The 21,751-nt window shown below is 40.0% G+C and overlaps 2 protein-coding genes and 1 long non-coding RNA gene across 7 annotated transcripts in view; 2 read left to right on the plus strand and 1 right to left on the minus strand.

Annotated features, from left to right (window-relative positions):
* Positions 1-9,463, plus strand: part of LOC143218680 (uncharacterized) — a 51,660-nt gene extending 42,197 nt beyond the window's left edge. The window contains exons 5-8 of one of the 3 annotated variants that reach the window (XM_076444032.1): positions 857-961; positions 1,717-1,899; positions 3,780-4,079; positions 6,216-9,463. In XM_076444032.1, the coding sequence (XP_076300147.1) occupies positions 857-961; positions 1,717-1,899; positions 3,780-4,079; positions 6,216-6,389 (762 nt within the window). In that variant the 3' untranslated portion in view covers positions 6,390-9,463. Of the gene's footprint in view, positions 1-856; positions 962-1,716; positions 1,900-3,779; positions 4,080-6,173 lie in introns of all 3 variants that reach the window. The other 2 variants (XM_076444034.1, XM_076444033.1) reach the window with 2 other exon arrangements.
* Positions 1-17,710, minus strand: part of LOC143218673 (midasin) — a 90,467-nt gene extending 72,757 nt beyond the window's left edge. The window contains exons 1-10 of the mRNA XM_076444004.1: positions 17,461-17,710; positions 17,117-17,343; positions 16,489-16,728; positions 15,374-16,407; positions 12,131-15,269; positions 11,677-12,049; positions 11,271-11,588; positions 10,846-11,148; positions 10,518-10,742; positions 10,041-10,169 (exon numbers count right to left, since the gene is read on the minus strand). Of these exons, the coding sequence (XP_076300119.1) occupies positions 10,041-10,169; positions 10,518-10,742; positions 10,846-11,148; positions 11,271-11,588; positions 11,677-12,049; positions 12,131-15,269; positions 15,374-16,407; positions 16,489-16,728; positions 17,117-17,343; positions 17,461-17,541 (6,069 nt within the window). The 5' untranslated portion in view covers positions 17,542-17,710. The remainder of the gene's footprint in view (positions 1-10,040; positions 10,170-10,517; positions 10,743-10,845; positions 11,149-11,270; positions 11,589-11,676; positions 12,050-12,130; positions 15,270-15,373; positions 16,408-16,488; positions 16,729-17,116; positions 17,344-17,460) is intronic.
* A 21-nt stretch (positions 17,711-17,731) lies between these two features.
* Positions 17,732-21,751, plus strand: part of LOC143218691 (uncharacterized) — a 64,478-nt gene continuing 60,458 nt past the window's right edge. For all 3 annotated transcript variants that reach the window (XR_013011140.1, XR_013011141.1, XR_013011142.1), the window contains exons 1-2: positions 17,732-17,790; positions 18,351-18,477. This is a non-coding gene — a long non-coding RNA (uncharacterized LOC143218691). The remainder of the gene's footprint in view (positions 17,791-18,350; positions 18,478-21,751) is intronic.

Raw genomic sequence — 21,751 nt, forward strand, 5'->3', positions numbered from 1 at the left:
CACTTGCACTTCTCTAATTAGTCAAAAACATGTGTTCTAATTTACAGTTGTACCATGAACTACATCCCAGCCTGTAATTAACGTTCCATCAACTGGTGTATACGATTTCCAGCGATTACTATTGAACGTCAAATTTGCAATTATCACCTATTGGCTACTGAAAAATATTCTTCCCGACAATTCAACACAACAGAGATTCTTATCTACGATACGATACCGGATGTAACAATATTTCCCAAACTGCACGACGATCGAAACATTGCTCGCAATTTATCTTACAAAAAGATCTATGCATGTCACAGAAGGATGACACACGTCCAATATGGAATTCTATTGCATTCAAATTTTATTTGAACATGCTCTGAATGAAACATGACTTCGAGTGATCTTCTGTCAGTAACTTTTTATTTGACGCATTGGGCGGTTTCAATAAAACCACAACTTTCGCGAAACTTTTCCGCAAAAGCGCAACTCTGGTACCGTTGCTCAATGAAATAAATGATTCAATACCACTTCTCGATAGAACAAAAAAATAAACTCAACGTTTCAACAAGATTGTTTTTTGAAATTTTTCATAAAAGATTTTTCTAAATTCATTTTTTCGAATTTGTTAATTTTCCATTTCATAGTTAATGTCATTCTTAACATTTATTTTGGCCCAAAATACAATTTTTTTCTGAGAATTTATGCAGAATTTTTTGCTAATTTTCACTTGCAAACTGGTTACAAATCGACAGAACATTCTGGGTCATTTTTGGGCCCGCGCGAACAAATATGCAATTATTACAGAAATTAGATAAAAGAGTGCAGTCGCAGAAAATAATCTTCTGTTTAACATAAATGATTTCTGTGTCAGGTAAAAGTAGCACTGCTAACGATTCTCGTGAATGCGACGGGCAATCAGCAAACAAACGCGGTTCCTGAAAATTCCGCCGCATCCGCAAACGGTGGCACGCCCAAGGTAACAATCAAACCTATCAAAAAATCATTTCCGCCCTGTATATACCAGCTGATGAAATACCGGGTGTCTCAAAACCAGTGTCGAAAACTGTTAATAACACAAACAGCAAACTTCTCTTTTACTTAACAAATAAATCTTGTATTAAACAACAATTTTAAATAATTATCAGTACTACTCTTCTTCCAACAATATCTTTAACATTCTACTATAATACTATATTTATATTTAAATAAATATCCTGTCGTTAACACCATTGATTAAATCACATTTATTCTAAACAGAATTGTAAACCAATTCACCCATCTTTAATTTCTTAATGGAAGATAGAAATACAATTTTCTTGTAGAAGAATGAGAAAATTTAACCGAAGAACATAATACCGTACAAATTAATTAACGTTGACGAAACTAATGAAAATTTTATCCATTTTCACAAGTGTGAATTGACGAAGTAAGTGATTTTAACCAATCAAAGATTAACAAATGCCACTGTAAAAATTCATCAGGAAGTTAGTCACTTTCCGATGTCTGATGTTGAAGGATCAGACACTCAGTCTTCGAATCGTTTGAAGCCGTTTAAGCCATCAGGAACCGTTCGCAGCGGCGAAACTAGCCTAATTGAGTCGGGTGAAAGATTCAACAGAAAATTTTTGCCCCGCGACCCGAGACGAGACGTTTTTGATGCGCCCGGTTAGAATGGTTTCTTGCCCGCGAGTTGAAAAAGAGAAGCCTCGGTAAAAAGAAGTTTCACTTCAGAGAAGCGGAGCGGCGGAGGAGCACCGGAAAATGAGGAACTACTTGAAGAGGATGGAGAGGGAAGGTGTGCAGAGGGTGAAGATGTTTCTGGTGATAACGGCCGCCTACGGTATCTTCTGGGGACCACTGTTCTTTGTCACCCTGGTGGATCATCCTTCCATTGGGAATCCGACCAGCTACGAGGTAAACCAAGCCAACTTTCGCCGCTTCGATCGACGATCAATCCCCACACACACTCCCTAATTTTTTTAAATTATCATAGTTATGCGACGCAATTTCTTTGTGGAACCTTTGTGGAACACTGACACATTCGTCGCGTTTTCCTGATTAGAATGAGCCCAAACACGATGCAGTTCGGTTCTCATTTAGTGGAACCTCTAGTATCCGAACGGACCGATTGGACAATTTCTTCCCTCCATTACTCGCATTTTCCTGATTAGAATGAGTCCAAACACGGTACAATTTGGTTCCCATTTACTCGTTTAATCCGCGATCTAGTAGAATCTCGCTTGTTATTTAAAACAAGTGATCAGATAATGGAGAATTCGATTCGGATAACAGAGGATCTACAAAATCGTGGATTAAACAAGTAAATGCGATCCGAACTGTATCGTGTTTGGACTCCTTTTAATCGGAAAAACTTCGCGGATATGCCCGCGAAAGTTTCATAAACAAATAACTAAAACCAACAAAGTTCTGTCACCAAGTTCTTACTGTCTCACCGAAATATCAGAAATCACCGGCGATTGTACGCCGGCTCGTGCAACTTTCCAAACTGTAAATTGGTAAAAACCATGGCGTTCGAAGTTCCCCATTCAAATTGCCCGAGAAATCAAGAAAAGAGAATCTCGCGAAAACTGCTTCCACGGCTCGCCGACATTTCCCGGGCAACAAAAGGCGGCGATAAAGAGCGTTCGTGCAAGAAGGACAGCGGCGGGTGTACCTCTTGTATCATATGGCATAACTTGGGAAGATAGATCGGCAAGTCGCCGTGGCCTTAAGAGAAAGAAAGTCTCGAAGTTGAGGGCGGTATCGAAGTATCGAGCGCGGCCGCGATCAAATATATCAGGGCACCAAGTCTCTCGGTGAACTAAAATTGAAAAAGTAATATCCCTTCTATAAATTTCGCGATCTCGTAACGTACTAGAAATTTCCATCGACTCAGTTCACAGAAAAGTATCGTAGTCGAAGAATTAATTTGTACATCAAATATTCTCTCTCTCTCTCTCTGTGTGTGTGTGTTTCTTTTTTTGGGGTTTTCTTTTTTAGGGTTCCCCGCTCGTTGCCGGAAGAGCGTTGACCCATTTAGGAAACTGTGGCTGCGCCAGTTGCACTCTCCACTGACTGGCTGCCAACGACTTCGTAATCGTACTGGCAGGCCGCATAGATTATCCGAACGATATCCCCCGTTGGCAGAGACTTTTTCGTTTTTTCGTTTCCTATGATTTTTTTGGGGAAGCCACGGTGGCTGGTTCCGCCGATTAGAAGCTCGATTTCGGTCTTGGGAGGCTGCTTTATTCAACGGGGGTTATTTATGCAAAAGATGGCCCGAGATGGGCCCGGATATCGAGGCACATACATTTGGCAAAGACCTTTTCGTTCTTTGATACGATTTTTTGGGATGCTCCTAGTGGATGTCGATTAGGACTTCGATTAGGGTCTTGGAACAACGCCTGGCATTGCTACTGCTTGATATCAAACGAAGTAGTTGGCAGGATTTATCGGCGAGGCGGTAACAATTCAGTAACAGAACTTTGTTGTTCATAATGATTTCCGGTTTGGATAATAGAGGCTCACAAAATCGTGGATAAAACAAGTAAATCCAAACCGAATGGCGTCTTGTTTGGGCTCATTGTACCCAGAAAAATGCGACGAATGAAAGAAAGCAGATACAAGTCCATCGTTCGTTTCGGATAATAGAGGTTCCACAAGATCGCGGACAAAAAGAGTAAATCCCAACCGAATGGCGTCGTGTTTGGGCTCATTTTACTCAGAAAAATGGGACGAATTGAGAAAAGGTAACGAGGGAAGGGGAAGTGACCCGGGAACCGATTAAATTGCAGGTGACTCTACATATCGCGTACATCCACGCCTTCGTGAACCCGGTGCTCTTTCTGAGCCTACACCGGGGACTGCGGCAAGGACTGTCCGAGTTTTTCTGCGGCTGTTGCGAGAGCATCGCCAGCTGGATTCTGGGTCCAAGCATCCCCGTGGAAACAGTACAACCACCGCGATACCAGGAGCCCATTGAAGCCGTGCCCTCGCCTCCAGAACCGCCCATGGCGCAGCCAAACAGCTGTCCGGACCTCACCGACGTTGCTCTCCTGAAACCACCCCTGCCGCCGACGGGCAAACATTTACTGGTATTCGAGACACTTCTCACGGGACACTTCTCTCTCTCTCTCTCTTTCTCTCTATCTTCCTCTATCTCGTTCCTCGTTATCCTCGGGGAAAACTTTCAACACCCGGGTCTCCACTCTCTTTCTCTTTCTCTGTCGCATGCTATACACTGAACGAACCAAACTGCTTCTTTCCGTGCCTGCTTCTCGTGGTTGCACGCCGCCTGACACGATGATTGAGCTTGCTGCTTTTGAGGGGCTTCTGCTACTTTAGATCGACCGCTCTTTACCCTTTTGAGACCGCCCGGACCTTTTGATTATGGCTGTTTGCGGAGGACCTCGTCGGCCAAGTGGGAATGAAAATTTCGAATCTGACCAAAATTCTCTTTACCCTTTGTCTACTACACGTTTAAATAATCATTCTTCAAATTCAAACAACGAACTGGTTCGTGGGAACGCGTAGTGGAGTAGGAAGCGCTGGCGCGCGGAGTGGGGATCGCTGGACGCGATCACGTAACTTGTACCGAGCGTCGCTCAACGAGGTGTGACGGTTAATATTAAAAATTTTTATTCTCATGAATGCAGTTTTTTTCAATTTGTTTTTCAATATTGCATTGTCATCCAGTTCTGAGCTACGTTTAAAGTTTCAAGAGTCTAGCTCATAGGGAAGTGGTTTAAAATTCGATTACAAGATTTGACGCATACAACAACAACGACAACTCGGCAAGCTAATACAAGCGTGGTAATAAAAAGACCACGTTCTTTTCTAATGAATAGTCGATTTCGCCCGAAGCATCCAGCCACGGCTAATAATACGCGAAAAATTAGGCCAACCTGACCATCCCCGTGGCGAATAAAGGCAATCATTTCGAAAACTAAGGCAAACACGCTGATCGATAGCCGGACGTGCACTGAAATATGTAAACACACTCGTCATTGATACCGGAACGAACGACACTGTCCCGGAAACGTCCCGAAACTCGACAAATACGTCACTGATTCGTGTAAATAGACCTTTTTATGGTTCGAGCGGCTGCCACTCGAAAAATCAACGTCGCGGAAATCGGTGGTATGTATTCACTACCTATTTCCAGGCTGGGGGTTGTCACAGCGGGACTGTAGATAGCATAATGAAAAGCAAATTTCACTGGGGATTGTTCTTACGGCGGCGGCGAATTGGCAGGTGAAAATCGGGCCCGGTCGAATTTTTCGTGAATTATGTCGTTCAGAGGGACGCGAGAATAATTGAGAAAAATTGCCGGAGCTTGCACTGTTTGCTCGAGGCACTCTAGGATGTCGAATGCGGCGTTTGTTTTATTCTCGAGTCATTATTTTAATTTTTATGACACTCCTCCGCGTGCGTTTTTTGTACGTACGTTCTCAGTTCCGTGCACGTTGTTTTATACGTTTTTGTCCAGGCACGTTGTGACGAGTAGAGGAAAATGTTGTGAACGCCGTTTTCGTTGGTTGTTAAATACGAGAACCATTTAACGACGAAGTGTATTGCTTTGAAGCGCTTTGATATTCTTCATTTTATAATTGCATCGAGGGCTTTTTAACGCTTCATTGATTTCGGAGTGAGTATGACATTTATTTTGGAAAATTGTTACTGTAAAAATCGTTTGCAGTATTGTCTGGACTTATGCGAAACCTTCTGGACTTGATCTTTTACATTTAATAATTAATTAATAATTGTATATAATTATTTTTCAATAAAACTTCCGCCAGCATGTTCGTGACATTTCGCTGATTAAAATGAGCCCAAACACGATACAATTTGGATGATATTTCGAATAGAGAATTCAGACATCATCAGTTCGGATAGTCGAGGTTCTACTGTGTTAAAAGAGCAAATGTGATCCTAATTGTATCGTGTTTGGACTCGTTTTAATCAGCGCGATGTCACGAACAGGCTGATAATGGTTTGACATGAAAATGATGAATAATTACGAAAAATGTTTCACATATATCGAGACAATACTGTACTTCGTTTGGCCTGTTTGCACGAGACTTTCAGAGAGCTCCGTTTTGTCGATGCTAAAACGAAACCGCATGCGACTAACTCAACAGCTGTGTGTCACAAATAAAAGGTGTCCGTTCTCACGATTTCTGTTTAAGATTAACTAGTCTAAATTAATCGCGGAATTATAAAACGTGCAGGACGACTCCATGATCATACCGCCGGATCCATGGACGCTGGTTACAAGATCGAAAGGTACATCGACCGCTTACGAGTCGGACAGTAGTAGAAGATCGAGCATTTTGTTACCGCCGTTGTTAAGTAACTCGAAAGTAAATGTCAGTCCAACTAGCAGCGATTCTCCTAGCGAATAAATTCTCCATTTAGATTATTACCGTTATATCCCCACCTCCTTCTTTTCCCGAGCACGGAGGAAATTCTGAAGAATTTGATGGACCATCGATATTAATATTAATTCACCGTGAGAAATTGTTTACGAACGATTCACTAATTTTCATTTCGGGTTTCTTCCACAGTAATAAATAAATTACATTGACGCAGTTCAAAAATCAGTTTTCGAATTTCAAGCCAAATTTTTATATCTAATTGTTTCATTAGCCAAACACCCGAATTGTTTGGAATTGATCCACAGGGTACAGTTTAGTGAAATTAATGTTTAACATTGGTGCCAAATAATTGTGATTAACAGCTAGATATTTTCTATGTGATTGTTAATTGTACATTCATGAATATACAAATATTTCTTTGTACATACAACTACAGCCGATACTGTTTTTATTAAAACTGAAGAGGAAATAGTTTTTCATATGGTCACTGTTATCTATATCACGAGCCGGATGATTTTTAATAATAATCTGTTACTGTTTCTATCGAGGAGAGAACAATCAACAAACTAGGATTGTTTTAATAAACTGGGAAATGGGTTAACCAAAATTTTCTTTTGACTGCCGCTAAGAGATCATTAACGAATTAACATTCTTTGCGAAAAGACGTCCAAAATTTTCTTGACTTCAACCGAAGATTAAAAATTAGAAATTCTTCGAGAAAATGGTAAATTTTGTGAAATTGTTATTTTGCAAAATGAGAAATATGAAAAAAATGGAGACACGTTTTAAATGAAAAATTTTCAAAATTCACGTCAGAAATTCCTCCTTTGAGCAAGCGATTTTGAACATCGTTCAGAGACATCCGAAAATTTTTAAAATTACGAAAGGAATGGGATGGCCGACAACTTCTTAGGAAACCATTACTAAAAACCGGTTCTTCACGTGAGGGACTGGAGAAATTTCGAAAAGTTGCCAAAGTGTTTTGTACAGCTGGAGAAAGACCGTTTGTGCATCGTTCCAAATTGACAATGTGCCAAAAATCGAGTGCTAGATGCCAAAAATCACTTGTTAACAGACTTTTTTATCTACCTATTCGCTTTTTTAAACCTTCTGAATTGTGTTCAATAAAAATAACGATGAAAATAGAAATGTCCTCGTACGTTGCAAATAAACAATCAAAAATTGTAATTTTATGTTTTAAAATTCCTATTGTTTCTATTCATAAAACATTTTAATCGAATCCTCCTGAAGCCTCAAGAACCAGTTTTAATTAATTAATTTTTAAGAACCTGGTGATCTCAAATGCAACGAAAATTGCAAAAATGCTTTCTTCTCCCGCTGTATAAAAAGATGAAAGAGAAAAGGGTTACGTAGGTCCATCGATCGCCAACTTTACGCACGTTTCCACGTAAAACTTCGCTTTTTAGATGACTATATTTAGGTATCGGCAATAAAATGGCGAGTTGCGTCGCCAGATTCTAGCGGAGAAAAGAATGGTGGAAAAAAATATAAAACACAAAAGAGAAACCACGAAAAAAATCGTAGCGAGAAAGATACTGTCACCGACGAAGAATAGTTCCTTTAATGTGAATCGAAACAATATTAGGCGCACCAATTAGGGATATTTACATTTAAATGATCGTTTTAGAGATTAAAGTTAGCCTAGTTTGCACCATTTAAATGAGCTTTCCACTCAACTGGGGGACTCAAAAGGCCGAGAGGTTTTCTCTCGGCCGTCAGTATTGTATTATTTACTATCGTCGTTATTATACACTTATTATACAAATATATTATACATGGGTATGGACGCGCCGTACACATATACAGGGACGTTCGATTGTGTGCGATGGAAAACGCATGTTGCCAAATAAATTTCATTAAAAAATTGTTTTATCATTTTTTTTTTTATATATTTGTTCATTTGAAATGGAAATTATTTTCTTCGATATTTCAGTTACTGAATTATTTTTATTGATTGAAACATTTTTTCAATTCTAAGCAAAATTCTTATCCGAAGATCGGATCAACAATTATTTATTATTGGCGTCCACCGTAATAATTTTTTGTTTCATAAATGAATATTATGCCACAAAGTAAATAGTAATCACGAAAGTGTCGAAGCAGTATTAGAATCAAATATGAAAATAAAAAATATCCTGATGCCAAAATAGGATAATAAGACTTTCTAACGAGGAGACCATCCTGCATATGTGTACCCGTTCGTAAATAATATATACTTATATACATATATATTTTCTATGCAAAACTTTAGGGATTTCCGGACGTGCGTTCTCTGTTCTCTTACGGATTTGTATAAGTTAAGAGGATTTATAAATTTCGTTTATATATATATATCATATATACATATAAATTCATAGAGTTTATAAATTATTTGTAAATTAAATACACGTTTAAACGCAAGCGATTTCTTCATTTTCTATGACAACTGTAAGTGAATAAACAAAAAAGGGAAAACACTATTCCCCCTCTCCACTGAATTATTTGAAAATTTTAATAATATCAAATACGACTTTCTGAAAATTGAATGTAAACAATTATTTTATATTACACAATGTTAACAAATAAGTTTAATTACACATATTTAAGAAGAGAGAACAAATTTTATCTTATATTCGAGTATTTTGAAGATAGCCCTTCCAAATGATATTAACGCGATTTATCAAAAAAATTTGTTTCTCCCCGTGTGATGTTACAAAGTTGCACAAAATTTTTGTTAACCGTCAATGTTGTCTTTATCTCGCTATAACTTTGTAAAAAACCAACATAGCAAAAATTCGGAACAGAGCATCTGAAACTAGAGGTTTCACGCTTTCAAACCATTGTTTAACGATATTGATACAGCCATTTTGGCCGGAGTTATGATCATGTAAACTGGTAGCAATTTTTCGGGTTTGCAGAGGTGATACCTTAATTATTTTGAGGAGTGTATTTTTGATGTTTTAAAAGAAAAATTTGTTTGTGTACAACAAACATGAAATCTCTGTAGATATTATAAAAACAATTTTCATTGTCTTTTATACTGCATGAAAAAACATATTTATTGTAAACGAACAATAATAAATATTTGCGAATGAAACTAAGTGGTTACGATTCATTTCACTTTCGTGGATTTAACTTAAATTTTCTTGGACTTTTTTTTATTAAGCGATCGAAATTAAGTCCGGAAAATCCCTGAAACAATGTCAATTTCTCTTGAAAGACTTTTCGTAAGGAAACGTGGAAATAAAGAACCTTGCGGGTAAGCTTAATCATAACCGATTAATTAAAAGTGAATGTTATCTGAACGAAGATAGCGTTAAGGGTATTATAATTTCTAAGTTGATTGATAACCGGTGCCTGGCGGATTGAGAATAGACATTTACGAGAATCGTCCGACGAATTGATTGCAATATTTGTATCGCTGATTATACAAGCACATATATTTGCGTCTGTGAAATTAAATCGATGTCATTGTATGTGTAAATAAAGATAGATTATCTTTGACAATTGCGATTGCCAAGTTTCCTTCCCCATATTTCTATCATCACTCATTTTCAATTCTTTAAAATTCTCTCTTGTTTTAGTGGTCTCCATAAAAAATACATATATGAAATCGTACACTTTTTGTGTAGCATTTTATGCTGAAAAGAAATATAAAAAATAATAAAAAAGACTCACCTGTTCGAAGCCGCCCAAAATCTCCGTGGTGTCCATCGCAGAATTTACGACGATCGATTTCAGCTTTTGTCCAGCCAAATTCGCGAGAAGATGAACGAGACTCGTTTTCCCAGTTCCGGTATCCCCGACCTAACAAATAATATCAAAAAAGACACACCTTTAAATAACAGTAAAAAACGAAAAATAAAATCTTCGTTGTACACATTCAAGTCACAAATTATTGGCATTAATTCTTCAACGTTCTTTTTATGAAACAATTCTTCAAAATAGTTATCGTACTTTCCAGGATAAAGATCTTGTATTTTATTTTCCCCCTTCTCATGGCTTTGACTTTTCCCATAAAAATGTAAATTTGCATGAAGTTCCACGGTGCGGTTATCACGTAAGTACTTCAAGCATGAAGTTTCATTCGGGAGTGAAGAGAGAGAGAGAGAGAGAGAGAGAGAGAGAGAGAGAAAGCATGGGCTGTAGACTTACAAGAATAGTCATCCAATTCATGTTAACGCAGTGCGCGAGATCTTTCAAGAGAGGTTTCTGGTCCCTGAGGAGCAACAGATTATCGTCTTCATACACCGCAGAGTCACCGCGATCCAACACTTCGTCTCCTAAGAAGATCTTCTCTTTCGTAAAATGAACTGGGAATTCTGGGTCTGGCAAAGGATAAATTTCCACCGGGAATGTTTCATAGTAAATCTCCATCACCTATAATTAAAAAAAAATTTCTGAAGCCTGTCACAATAATTTCCACAAGGTTCAAACAATTCGTAATCATTTATATGATGCTAGATGATCAGAAATAAATTACCTGATGTTTGTCGTCGTCTGTTCTCATTCTATTGACATAAATTAGCTGAGCACCTCTCCCAGGATTGAAATCGTCCGCTGAACTATTTTTTGCAAGAGCTGCCACTGTTATTTCACACCACCTGGTCATGTCTCTGAGGTTCATTTCCCATGGGGAGCCTGAATGGCCCCATCTGATGCCAGCTTCCGAGTTCAATCTATCATTGAACATAATCATTCTGTTCATTAAATCATATGGTAACATTGGAAATTGAGCCTTTAAGATGAAACTCAAGTCCTCTTGTTCCAGGACATCAACGAACACCTGAAAGAAATAAATGTTTCTTTCAATAAAAGTTATTTTTATGCAAAAGAGAAATTGTTTGTATTAATTTGAAGCTATAGGAGCCACGCACTCATGTTTAGTATGTCAGAATTGCCACCTACTTGTGTGAAACGATTTAAAAACGATTTTGGAAGTCCCCTTCTAGCTCCACCCTGACGCAGAGGATTCTGACAACCGAAGAGTCGTGTGCCAGGCTTGACAGCGAAAGTCATCCCCAGTTCTGGAATGTAGACTTCTCCACGATGATCCAGACATGCGTTCAAGCCTTCTAGAACCGACTGAGAAGCAAGGTTTAACTCGTCGAGCAGGATCCAATCGCCATTTTTCAAGGCTCTCAAGAATGGACCGTCTCTCCAGGAAAATTCTCCAGGTTTTCCTCCCTCGACTGGCAAATCGGCTCCAAATAAATCGGAGATGTCCTGCGCAAGATTTAAAACAGCAATATTGTATCGACAGTATACTGGACGAGTCACTTAACTCAATTACACTTTAATTATACATATTTACCGTCTGATCACTAAGATTCAGCCTGAGAAGTCGATGACCAGAGGCTCTAGCAAGAGCAGACACCAAACTGGTTTTACCAACTCCAGGACTACCCTCTAACAAGATAGGTTTCTTCAACTGCAAAGCTCGTAGAACCTTCAATGTATTTATCCTAGTCGTTGGACTCTTAAAAGCAAATCCTACATCACTTGGAATTTCTTCATCGCCTTTCTTCACATAGAATGGCGAGATACCAAACTTATCGTCAAGGTTTTCTACATCAGACTGTTCACAGTTTAACATCAACATGGACTTATAACACAACACAGTGTCATCTACTTGACATTTGATGAACTTCACTGCTGACGCCTTGAAATCCTTAAACTTTGTTGTACTGAAAAATCATATAGTATTGCAGAAATTAATGACGAATTTATATATTAATTGTTATAAAATATACTTGCAAGTTGCTTACTTTTCAGTAGCAGTCGCACCCGATCCAAGTCCGTCGATGTAGCTCAACGCTGCGCCATGGAAGAAAGCATCCCCAATTTCCAAGTTCTCACAGCAATTAATAAAATTCACCCAAGTCAGCACATCCCTGACACTGACAACAAGCTTCTTCCCTATCTCCGTCGTTTGCAACCATTCAAGAAACGCTATAATCGCTGTAGGAATATTTTCCTTCAATTCGTCACGTAGATTGTGTGCCGCGATGCACTTAAGATCGTCGAAAGACACGCATCCCTCGCACCAAATTTCAGTGAACCTGTTCCTGAGTGCAGGCGATAGTTCCTTCTTCCCATAATCGCCACCAGGGTTCATTGTACCAACAAAAATGAAGTCTTCGCTAGCAGAAACTGTAGCATTATCATCGCTGGATGGCTTCTCAGCAATTAAGAGTTTGCGCTCTGGTTCTAACAGAGAGTTTAACCTTTCAAGGACACTGTCGTCCGCCAGAGAGATTTCATCCACCAAAAAGAAGCCTCCGGCCTTCATGGCCCTCACTAGAGGACCGTCCACCCATTCGAACAGCTTCTGACTATCTGTATGATCTCTGACAGGACGCAGACTGCCAAGGAAGTCTGAGGCCTCTGTGTGCATGTGGCAATTGACAATACTGAGCTCCTGCTGTCTGATCGCTGATAGAAGCTGGCAAACCGTAGTCTTGCCGCCACCTGTCTCACCGATCAGAAGAACCGGCTCTTTAAAGTCGCAGGCCTTTGTAAGAAGCACCGCCATCTTACGCATTGGAAAAGTCCAGACAATGTGCTCGAACCCTGGAATCTTCTTTGACAGAAGAGACTCTAGGATTGGTTTTGTAACCGGCGAAGTTTTATCGGAAAGTGAAAAGAGGGAATCAGCGTCAACGTCTCTTTTCAGATGCTTCTTCAATACCTGTACGATCTCCAAGCACTCTTCTGGATGTCGGACTTTGGAGGACAGCACCAAGTATCCTTCGTCAGCCAGGTGTTGGCTCCAGTCGTATAAAGTTCCTTTGTGCTCAGGTGCAAGACGGTACCTCTCAGCCCAGCGAAACAGGTCCCTGAGAGTTATGAACCCTTTCTTCCCAGCAAACGTGGCTGTGCCCTTCCTCCTGACTTGAAGCTCCGTCATCACGCTGATCACCTGTTTGCAGTAGGTCTCTGGCATCTTACATCTCTTGTGCAGTATTACTTGCAACTCTTTCGGCGGGATCTCATCGAAGTGCAGTTCAACGAATCTGTTTCTAAAGGCTCGAGACAATACCTTCCTTCCTCCGTACAGTCCTGGAGGATTCTGGGTAGCGAAGAGCATGAATTTATCGTGCGCTTTGACCACTTGTTGTGTTTCTGGAATGTACAATTCTCTGTTATCATCAAGTACTCTATTCAAAGCCTCTAGAACATCGCTGGGAGCTAAATTCAGTTCATCCAGGATTATCCAATATCCCTTGCGCATAGCGTCTACTAGAACACCCTCTTTGAAGACTAGCTTCCCAGTACAGTCAGCCACATAAGTGCCAACATACTCTTGCAAATCGGTGTGCTCATGATTGTTAATTCTGACGCACATGTGCCCGGAGGCTTTCGCCAGGTATGTGATCAAACTCGTCTTCCCGACGGAGGTATCTCCTTGCAACAGTACAGGCATCTTTCCAATGGACACTACTCGCACCAAATCCTTCAGATTTTGCTTTACCGTTTCGGTTAGTACGTAATTCTCTGGTATCTCGGGGCTGAGGTCGCCTCTAGGGATCCAATACCCTTCAAAACAGATGAAACTGTCGGATGCACCCTGTGGCCTTGGAATTGGGGTTTTGAGGATCGCACTGGCAGCCTTCTCGCCTAAAATAGCCTTCACGATCATCTTCAACACCAACGGGTACGACTGGCTATCCAATTGCGTTAGGAAGCTCAAGCAAAATGCTTCGTACAGAGATCTTAATGCATTTACACAAGGATTCTGCGAGGACACGCTCAACGCCCTACACAGGGTTCTCAAACTGTAATGTGGCTTGTGACCTGTTCCATCTAAGAGATTGCTCTCAGCCTCTTTTCTGACATTTAAATAGAACTTGACGATGCCGTCGATCTTCTCACGTGGGAGGTTCAAGTCTTTCAAATAGGAATTCACGAGAAGTTGCAAATCTGACTTCTCTGTGAGTTCGTCGACAAAGAATTCCGTAAACCTATTCCTCAGTCCGACGGGAAGATCCTTCTTCCCGACATCAGTGGCTGGGTTCATGCAAGCGAAGATCGCAAAGTCTGCGTGTCTCTTTAGCGGCTCTTTGTCCCCGCGTTCTAGCAAAGATAACGATCCACAGGAGTCCTCTAGTAATCCAGAGAGACACTCCAGCGTTTCAGCGGTAGCTAAATTGATCTCATCTAGCAAAACCCAATCCCCATTCTTCAGGGCTTTGACCAGGCCACCTTCGACGAAAGAGAAGGCCAAGGAATAGTTACCCTGCACTTGAGACTGCAGTTTCTCCAGTTTCCTAGCCATAACGTCCCACTTCGTCAGAAGTTGCACCGCGTCCTGATTCTTTGGATTTGCTTTCAGTCTTTTCATGGCTGCGCTGGTGCTATGAATCATCAGGCTAGTCAAGGTCTTCCATTTCCTCTCTTCGAAGCAGTGACCAATGTGGCTCAGAAATTTCTTGTTTGGCTCAATCGCGAAATAAGAGCGGAACAAGATCTCAAACTCCTCGCGGATTGGGAGAATCAGAAGCTTGAAGTCCACTGGCTTGTAACCCCCAAGCAAATCAGTGCTCTCACTCTGTTGATTCATATTTATTACCACCAGTTTGTGACCTGTTATTTGTGCGAGGTACTGGATGCAACTTGTTTTCCCTGTTCCTGTCTCGCCAACCAGAAGTACAGGCTCTTTCTGTGCTACACAGCTGGTTATACGTTCTAGGAGACACACCGACGGCCTTGTGTAAGAGAAATTTGAACTTTTCACTGCGAGTTGTACCCTCTCGGACCTTTTTATCTGTAATTTTGCTCTGCCAACTGTTAGGATCTCCTTTTGGAAGTCCACTGAAGGCTTGTGCATGTTGCAGAAGTACTCTGCTTTTGTTTTCACTATGCCTAACTTGTGCGCTACTGATATCGCTAAGCTTAGTCGTTGAGCTGAAAGAACAGAAGTGTTGAGTCGCCAAAGACACCTACTTTCAAAAGTTATTTATGGATATTTAAGGATAATCGAAAGCAAATTCGAAGTCAATTATACGTACCAAAATTGGGCACAGAGCAGCAAAATATATCCAAAGCATCTTGAAAGATCTTCAATGCAGACACAGGTGAAGACACATCGAAATCAACGATTGCTCTAAAACACCACTTGATCAAATCTCTAGTAGATATTTGTCTAGCGTTTCTCATGCAGATCTCAGCATCCTCTTCATGTTTGCCGACGGAAAACAATAAAAACACATCCACAATTCTCGTGGCCACTGTGTGCAATACTGGAAATGAAGTTTGTACAACTGTTACAAGTTCTTCTTTAGATAATGGTTCCACATTAACGCAGGACCAATGTTTCTGAAACGGTAGAGACATTTTGAGAGACTTCTGTGATCCTTCAGCTGTTGATCTCACAGTGACGAATAATTGAAATCCACTTTTTATGTGAACAGAGTCTCTGTATCCAGGAACTGATAATGTTTTGTTCTCCACAAGCTGTCCAATGACACTGATAACATCTGTTGGAGCACAATCGATGTCCTCCAGAAGCAACCATTTGCCAGATAGCACAGCTTCAGTCAGAATTCCTGGTTGCCACAGAAATTCTCCAGGAATATCGGTACACAAGTACATTCCTAATAGCATTTTAGAGTCCGTTTGGTCACCTAATTGCACTTTTGCAAAATTTGCTGTATCGCGGCCTGTCGCCGCTGCTAAAAAATCCACTAAAGCAGTCTTTCCAGAACCAACAGCGCCTTGTAGACACACACATTTGTTAGAAGACACTGCCAAAGCTAAGTTCTGTAAATTTCTTCTCGTAGATGATACGGGAACTAAGTTCTGCTCCTTTTTAGACTTTGATGTTTTGAAGACTGGAAGGAGAATTCCTCCTATGGATACTACCGATGGTAAATCATTGACCATTTGATCTATTTCTTCGGTTTCTGCTGATGTTACAGTATCTTGGCTAGTTTTTTGGCACAATGTAGAATATTTGTGGCTGTTTGGAACTAGGCTGTCCATATGACTTAACGTACAGGATTCTGACATGCCTAATACGATTGCGATACAGTTAATTGATACCCTGAAAAAGAATTGAAAATAATTATACATATTTTTTAAATGGATAGTCATAGCATGATAATCATTTGAGTAAATACATTACCATCTAACGGCTTCGTCATCAGCTGCTAAATATTTGTAAAATTTTGACCAATTCCATTTGTACTTGAAATGTGTTGGCGCACTGCATAGAATGTCGTAGCAGGCTGTTACTAAATCATAATCGGAAACTTCATAATATGACGACACTCCTTTTTTGCTACGCCTCTTAGCTGAAGGAGTATAATCGTCTTCTATTGACTCGAATGGTGCTGGATTTGCATCGAAGTAGTGCAGAACAAATCTATAATTAGGAAACAAATCATTTTTCTCAAATTGAACGATATCTATATTTTTTTATCTAAATTATTGTCTAATTATGAAACAGAAATTAAACCTCTACTGTCTACACTACAAACACAATTATTATAAATACTATAATACTACAAATACATTAAAAATGTATATTTGGTATGTTAAGATTAATGCAACTATTTAATGCAACAACGATTTGCATTAGAATCAAATTTAATTTCCTTCAAGCAACAACTACATTTGTTACACATTATCTGATGTAATGAATAACAAAATGTTTGAATATAAATTCACAGATACGTTGATTCCTTGTCTGAAATCTTCCAGACCGCAACACAGCACCTAAAAATAAAGAAAATAATTACAGACATACGTACGCTAATAGATCACGATTCTTGCAGACAAGTTTTCCCAGGACAACGCAATTCAATTTATGCAACGTGTCCCCATCGTTGTAAGACACTTTTCTCGTCGATATGCTTGCAGAAACCAATGCGGGTAGCAATTGTGGGAAATACTCAGCAACATCTTCTGTACTCTCCGGATTCGTCAAGAACTCGCATAGAACGTCCAAAATCTTTTTGTGGTCATCCTTACTGAGCTCCTACAAACACAATTACGGTTGAAAAATTGAGGCTGTTTAGACGCCGGGGAAAAATTGAAGATGTTTAGACGCCGGGGAAAAATTCAGTGAAATAAATGTGAAGGAAATAGAATTCACCTTGCAATTTTTGTAGGGCGCAAGCTTTTCTTCATAACTTTTCTTCCGTTCGGTGAAAACCCTCAAACTTTGCAGCAACATGTTTGGAAAAGAAGAGACCGGATCACATGTGCAACTTCGTGTAAACGTTCAAAGGTTCAAATCGATGGCTAAGTGCCCACGTGCTTTTGACGGCTACGTCTGAAGTTAGCACACAAATGCATAATTGGTATCGTAAAAAAATTCCCTACATTAGATTTGGAGTTTATGCAAAATTCCCTAGAGTGTCGAACTTATCAGCAAGTTCACACCAATCAATGAAAGCCGCCGCGAATTTCCAAATAGACGTATGTAAGTACACGTACAATGATTTACTTAATTTTTGTGAAATTTTGAACATTTAATAGATCGTTCAATTAATAGAATAACGTGCATTGGTCTTTATATTATCCACTATCGTATTTAAAGACTCGTTTCCAGGTTTGCAAGGGTACGAAATGCGCCGTTTCATTTCTCGATAAGGCGTAATTTACGAATAATGCAAATTACGTCTCGTGAACGTAAAAATATGACTTTTGCGGGCGAATGCGGCTTAGATTGATCTTTTATCTAGCGCTTTTGACTACTGAAAAGCCCCATCTTTGCATTATCGAGAAATGAGTAGGCCCCCTGCAAACCTGGAAACAAGCCTACCCCCCTAATCTAAGTTTAAAAAATCTTTATTAATTGGTATTACAAGTCAAAGTAGCGTAGAACATGGTTTGGATCATATTTAATGTAGAATACAAAAGGCGCAATTCATTTTTGTACATATATCACACAATTAAGCAGAAGACAATTTTGAATTGTACTAGCGAACGTTAAAAGGCCTCTGGATGAACAGATAATTCATCTTTCAATTTCGTTTCCAGCGCACGCATAGAAGGAGTGTCAATCTCAACATTGAAGCTGACGTAGACAGGTTTTGAAAGTTTCTTGGATAGCCTCTTGGCAAAATTGCTTGACGTCTCATCAGAAATGGGTCCCATAATCTTTGTGGTAAGTGGTTCCTTTCCATACGGTGATACAATAGCGAACGATAAGTCATTCATGGTTTCTTTCTTCGGATCACCCACCCATAAGTAGAGACAATTGTCCATTTTAATTGTATGACAGGCTAAGGTGGTGCCAATGTCTATCACAAACTCGTGGAACTTAAAACTACATTCACTTTCTGTCTGCTCTTCTGTGTGATTCTCCATTTTGCTTTGATTTTGTGTACAATTCTCTATGTGATTATTAGTTGTTGTTGCTGTACTTCACTGAGAAAGTGCTGTGCTGTCATAGGAACATAACCTCTAAATTTTGGACAGCCGGCTTGTATATAGCAACAATCATAAATTGTACATTATTCTGCTGTGAATGTGAGGGTCACCATATTGGAAGTTGGTGTTGGATCACATATCCTCTCTGTTACTAATTACTTCCGATTTTATGAAGGCTCATCTTATCTTAAAAATATTATTAAGGCCTATGCAAGCTCGGTTGTATTCTAAATTTATTTATGTTTTATTTTTTCAAGTCTGTAGATTCTTTTATCTTTCTATTTTTTCAAAATTGTAGATTTTTACCTTTAGAAGTAGTTTGTGGCGCCATCTACTAGGAAACAATAGTGTTAATTGGCTACTAGTTTCACCATTTTGCCATGGATGGCGCCATAAGTCCTTCAGAGAGAAAAGCAGAAGAAGTAGAATACATTTGAGACGGAAGATGGCGATATCATACGCTTTGCAATATTTTTGAACAGTTTGAACAGATGTCATTATTAAATTAATAAATTTTCTATTAGTTGTTTCAAATATTTTAAAACATGAATATCTTCTTCTATTTTTTTGGAATAATTTACAGTAACTAATTTCTATTTTCAATAATAAATCATTTCAATATATCTTCAAATTGAATAAAAAAATATTCTGCTACCCCAGTCGACAAATTAAGAAATGTATAATTTCTTATAACATGGTAGGAAATTGAATTGATTAAATGCAACTCTATTTTAAAAAGTTATGTTATCGTGTAAGTATACAATGGCTGATAACATATATGATCTAGATTTCTTTGTTAGTAAACGTAATGGTGCTTGAACTCCGTAGCAGATCGTAATATTCAACAAAAAAATTGAAGTATTAGTTTTTCCGCGTCACCCGGTATGACAACTACACATCTACCCAGGCTTATTGATATACCTGCACCGGAATCACCTTCATGTGCAGTGAGCTGTATACCTAAGCCTCTAAACGATCGCGGCGCGTATAATTTATGAATTATTATTTTGTGCTATAATGTTGGCCCCACTGTACGCGCGGCTGTTTCAAGCCACACCAACGGGGAGTCCCATCTTGTTGGAAACTGAGATAAAAAGCACTTTCATTGGCGTAATCTCTCGGAAATGTCCAAAATATCGAAAGAGCGACAAAACCCCCTAGATGCACAATCCCCAATAATTCTAACCACCCTATCTTCTCTATGAACAAGACCAACTAGCGCATCATCCCCTCCAATCAATCCTCTGCAACCATATCAACCACCAAAGTGCTTCATAATCTCTCACAATGGAACCGCACTCTTCACCATGTTCATTATCAGATTGCGGATTTTATGCTTTTATGACAAAAATGTGTACGTACGATTTAAAACAGTGGACGTGTTAAAAATATTTAAAGATATCAATGTATTAGTTTCAGCTTAACAGGATCATTAAAAGAAGAATACAATTTTTATTTGGCTCCTGTATCCTGCAGTCAATGCAAACATTTCTTGTTTTGCATAAAGATCCGCAGTCTACTCATTACGCTTTAACCAGCTGCCGTAGGGGAGTTATCTTGTCTCAAATGAATGGGGAGTCCCCCTAATGAATCCCCACCACCTTAGATCAACCAAAGAGAAGGGGGCCGAAGTTATTCACGATCCTCGAACGATGCTCGTGTCTAACCAAACAAGTCTTCTTGTCCCGATCTCGGCCCGATAGAATCTCAGGCCAATGGTTACGCCAATGGTGCCGCCGCGCGAGGAACGAGCCTCATAGAGTGAGTGAGAAGGGGAGGAAGAGAGAGGGAGAGAAGAGAGACCGATATGGCGCGGCCAGGTAGAGACGAGGGGGCCGAGCCCCGTGTATACTATAATTACGAGTAACTCAGCCACATTTGCGTTGATCCGACACCTTAAAGATAACATTTAGCGGCCCCTTTTATCTCCGCGGCAAACAAACCAATTTATACCTCGGGTCGCCTTTTGTGCGCTCCCTCCGTCCCCCTCCTGCCTCTCTTTCTCTCTCTTTCTTTCATACTTCTCTTTCTCTCCCCCTCTCCCTGGAAGGGGGAAAAAGACCCCGCCCCGAACTACGAATTAGGAGCGTCCTTCTCTCCTCCTTTTACCACCTTCTTCCTCGCCGAGTCCCCTTTGGCTTCCCTTTCGCGCTTCGTTCGACCCTTCGTCGTATCCGCGCTCCTTTTGCTCTTCTTCCGAGTCTGCTGAGCGTGGTTCGTCCGCTGAGGAGGATTCCGAGTCCTGAGATTCCTCTTCCGAGTCTTCTGAGGCTGGCTGATCTTCATCGGAGTCTTCAGAGTCCAGATATTCTGATGTCGTGTCTTTTGAGGATAATTCTTATTCTTCTGGGTTGTATTCTTACGAGTCCTGATGTTCTTCTGAGGCTAGGTCTCCATCAGAACCTTCTGAGTCCAGTTGCTCTTCTTTGGAATCTTCCGAGTTCGAATCTTCTTCTTCTGGGGCTAAATCTTTCTTCTTCCGAGTCTTATGAGTCTTCCAAGTCCAGTTCTTTCTCTCCCGAATCTTCTTCATCTTCTTCAGGACTCTTCGTTTTTTCTGGCCAGTCTCTTCATAATGTTCTTGAAGAACGATTTTCCAGTTTCAAGCTCAGTCGGTGCCAACAAATGTTGCGAATGAAACAGCTCTAATATAAAATTTTGGCTATCAGTATCTACTTATGGGATTCGCAATTTGTCGGTAATGGTGCGCATGGGGCCCCGCGGAATAAAGGAGACGGGGAGGAAGGAAAAGCTAAAGTGCCCGATCTCTTCGGCTCTGTTCGGCACAGCAGGAGATACGATCTCGGGGATCTCGCCGATCGAAAGCTTGGAAACTGATCCTGTGGTCGTGATTACGGCATCATAAGCGGTAATGGGGACGCGGGGGATTTGAAATTTTATTATCGTCGACAGTTACCACGTCTGAAGATCTTCTTCGCCGAGTTTGGTCGATTGCTCTGGTCGAGATTTGGGTGAAAATACTGGTGAGTCTTGATTTTGAAAATATT

Source organism: Lasioglossum baleicum, chromosome 20, assembly GCF_051020765.1.
Source record: "Lasioglossum baleicum chromosome 20, iyLasBale1, whole genome shotgun sequence".
Classification (NCBI taxonomy): Eukaryota; Metazoa; Arthropoda; class Insecta; order Hymenoptera; family Halictidae; genus Lasioglossum; species Lasioglossum baleicum.